This window comes from Atta colombica, unplaced genomic scaffold, assembly GCF_001594045.1.
Source record: "Atta colombica isolate Treedump-2 unplaced genomic scaffold, Acol1.0 scaffold105, whole genome shotgun sequence".
NCBI lineage: Eukaryota > Metazoa > Arthropoda > Insecta > Hymenoptera > Formicidae > Atta > Atta colombica.
Window position 1 is genome coordinate 4,432,709 of NW_017259190.1, and position 3,620 is coordinate 4,436,328.

General features: G+C 27.7%; 2 protein-coding genes across 2 annotated transcripts in view; one reads left to right on the forward strand and one right to left on the reverse strand.

The window, feature by feature from the left end:
* The window catches only part of LOC108689424 (endonuclease G, mitochondrial), a 2,155-nt gene extending 1,790 nt beyond the window's left edge, over nucleotides 1–365 (forward strand). Inside the window, exon 5 of the mRNA XM_018196185.1 lies at nucleotides 204–365. Coding sequence (XP_018051674.1) covers nucleotides 204–302 — 99 coding nt within the window. The 3' untranslated portion in view covers nucleotides 303–365. The remainder of the gene's footprint in view (nucleotides 1–203) is intronic.
* A 2,670-nt stretch (nucleotides 366–3,035) lies between these two features.
* LOC108691278 (protein crumbs) overlaps nucleotides 3,036–3,620 on the reverse strand; it is a 30,156-nt gene continuing 29,571 nt past the window's right edge. Inside the window, exon 19 of the mRNA XM_018198951.1 lies at nucleotides 3,036–3,305. Within this exon, the coding sequence (XP_018054440.1) occupies nucleotides 3,075–3,305 (231 nt within the window). The 3' untranslated portion in view covers nucleotides 3,036–3,074. The remainder of the gene's footprint in view (nucleotides 3,306–3,620) is intronic.

Sequence of the window (3,620 nt, forward strand, 5' to 3'; positions counted from 1 at the left end):
AATATATATTTAAGTGTATAGCAATATAAACATAATTAAATTGCCAATACATTGCTTATTAATTATAATAGAAAAGATTATTACAACTAAACGTATTAGAATAATTATACAAGTGTAAAAAATAAGTGATGTATTAAATTTATTCAGTATAACAAAAGATAATAGATTTATATTATAAAAAATTTGATCAATTTTTTTAACAGGTACCACCAGACAGCATTGAACGCGCCGCCGGACTTTTATTCTTCGATAAAATTTCACGAAATAAATTAAACAAAGTGAATGGCAAGAACATAAGCTGAATTTGACGACTGCTCCATTCCCTTTTCTTATTCAGATTGTAAAGAGTTTTATTTTCTGACACATCACACATATGTATATTTAAATCTAGTCCATTATTTTTTAATTTATTGTACATAATTTTAAAAGTTTTATATTATCATGTATACTATATATTGTTTTAGTTGCTTTATATTTTATTTTATCGAATAAAGATATTTGTTGATGCGTCAATTCGTTTGTTTACATATGCGTTTATTGATTTTGTACATTTAGTCGTCCGCTTGGAATCGCTATATTTAATTGTGTAACGCAATGTACTGTATATTTTCGACTCGTTTATACCGAATAAAACGCGCTCAAGTCTACCGTATTTATTCTCTCGACTTTTATGTCGAAGATTTAGATATACTATATTTACTGTGAAATAAAAATTATGCGTATAAATAATTTTACATGATAGCGTTTTAAAATGAATAGAAACGGAATAGTTATTTGAACTATACATATTCAGACAATTTATACATATTTGGACAAAATAACAAAATTGAATAAAAAGGATGTAATTAATACAAATTTAGTTTTGTTGAATATATAAATATGGAATGTATATATACATGTATTCGGTATATACATCTGGATTTTCTTTATTTTTCTTATTTCAAACGCTGGGAACTCAGTCTTGAACACAAATGCTTTATAAGTGAAGAATTAAACGCTTATAAAATCGCAAGATAAAATCTTATAAGATATCGCCTCGTCGCTACTTTGGTCGTGGTAGTATAAGTACGTATCGATTAATACGTTTGTTATCATTAAATATCTAATAGTCATATAAAATCCTAAATGTGATAAAGTCGTTAATAATCTTTTTATCTTACGAGCTATATCTATGTACAAAATTAACAGACGCGGTGATAATGCGAGTTTTTCCGTGCGCGTGAAGAATTTTTCTTTTTTATGTTCACATCGGAAATACTACACTATCCATGTTTCTTTATAATAATAAGTCAGAATATATGTCGCTGCTCGACGATATTTAAGACTAATTCTTGCAAAAACAGGCAAATTAAAAGAGACCTTTATTGCAATTTAATTAATACATATAAGTAATGTAATTAAAATTGTATTGAATAAATAAAAAATGTGTTAAAAGCAAATTAAAATAAATGAACAGTTTAATAGAAGCAAAAAATATAAAATGACACTAAAAATAAGATAAGAATTAAAAAGAATTAATAAAAATTTTTTAAATCAAATAGATAAAATAAAGAAAAAATATAATTAAAATTAAATTTTAAATAGAGGAAATTATTACAAATTTAATAAAAATTTAATTAGAGGAAAATAAATATAATTAGCAGAATAGAGATACAAGAATCAGTTAAGAGAAAAGTTTGAATTCGTAGAATAAATGTCTACGTAAAATTTCCCCCTTAATTTACCTTTTTTTGCGAGCGTAAGAACATTATGCATTATTCTCGAGATCTAGCATGTATTTTTAAATCGTATGCCTTTTTGGAATATTGTTCTGCTTGTTTCCTCTTTATTCTCATTCATCAATATTGCATGCACATCGTGACTTATAAATAATATCTCTTTAAGTAAAGTATACATTAGGCACTAAAATGGACGGGTCTGTTTGCTCGGATTCGCCTCCTTCGAGTATTGCTTTACGTCTTAAGGACACTTCTGAGAGCTTTAAGTACACTTTATTATAATCTATGTGATATTTATTTTACGCGTGTTATTTACAGGATGTCTTAGAGAAAGAGAGAGAGAGAGAGAGAGAGAGAGAGAGAGAGAGAGAGAGGAAGAGATATAGTTTTTTATTATGTAATATTTTATTATTATTATTAAATAAAATTTTTATCTGAGTATTATTTGATACTCGAATATATCTCTCGTAAGTCTTAGAATTCTTAAATTCAGAATTTTTGAATCTCCTATATAGATTCTTAACATTCAGAATCTGAATCTTGTCGAATCTTTAGAATCATTAAATTCTAAATCCTCGAATTCTCGAATTTTAAAACATCGTCATTGGTCCCTTGGATTTAAATAAAAGAATTACAATCTTTTTAAATTTGTACATGCAATTAATATACTCTTTCTCTGAGACACTCCATATTATATTCTCAGAAAGCTCGAAACAAAACGTTGACTTTGAAGTTCTAACGCAATGCCAAGTTTTTAAATCTATTTGATCGATAATTATCCTCTATTGGCAAACATGCCGTCGAAAATTGTATCGTTGTAAAAATGTTTTTATTTTATTAATCCTAGAATCATTGTCTACGTGATTCTTCACAAACATTGAATTAAAAGAATTTTACGGAAATTTTTAAATCGAATTCCAAAAGATCTAAAATTTAATTTATTATGTAATAAATTTTCCTTTCCGTCTATTTTTTTGTAACGATGAAACAGCGAGGACTAGAAGACGCGATGATCGTTTCACGTCAACGACTTGGCTGTTCATTGAGCCATTTGCATTCAGTCGAAAATCTTCGCTATGGTGAATCACATTTTCGGAAGATTAGGCTATACAAATGGCTCGATATATGGAAAGATTTACATTTGCAAATTCGCAGGTAAGTAAAATTATATAAGAGCAAAAAATTTATAATTTAATAATTTCAATTTTAGAAAAAAAGTAAAAGAAATGATATTATTTTATTCTTATTAATTTTCTTTCGCATAATACGAAATCTGCTCATTTAAAAAGCAGTTTCCATATATCGAAATTCACTCGCATTACCTAATTACGGTTTATCTTCTTCCGATTGTCACGATTAAATCAATCTCTCCTCTGGTGGAGGCTTCATTACATTATCCATCTCCACTCTTGGATTGCTGAACTCCTGAGCACTTGGACTGTATGTGCCACGTGTTGCACGTTTTTTCCTAGCCATCATAAAAAGCGCTATAAGAGATACGATGGCAATTAGGAGGAGACAGCCCACGATCGGGCCTACGATTACCACTATGTCGAGAGCTTGGCCGCTTAAATAATTATATTCCAGCTGAAAAATATAAATTATGTATATATTTGTTATCGATATATGTACATAAAAATAAACAATTTATATAAATAAACTTTGTTGTGTACATTATGTATATATGTATATACACACACATATTATATATATATATATATATACATACATATGAATATATATATACATATTATATATAGAATCACAGAATTATTTCAAGCTAGTATTTATATTTTAGTACTACTATTGGTCTTGTTTATCAGGTATTAGAAACGACCCAGCTCCCTCCTTATTCTCCTAATATAAAGATTTGCCGAGCTTTTTTGATAGCTACCATATATT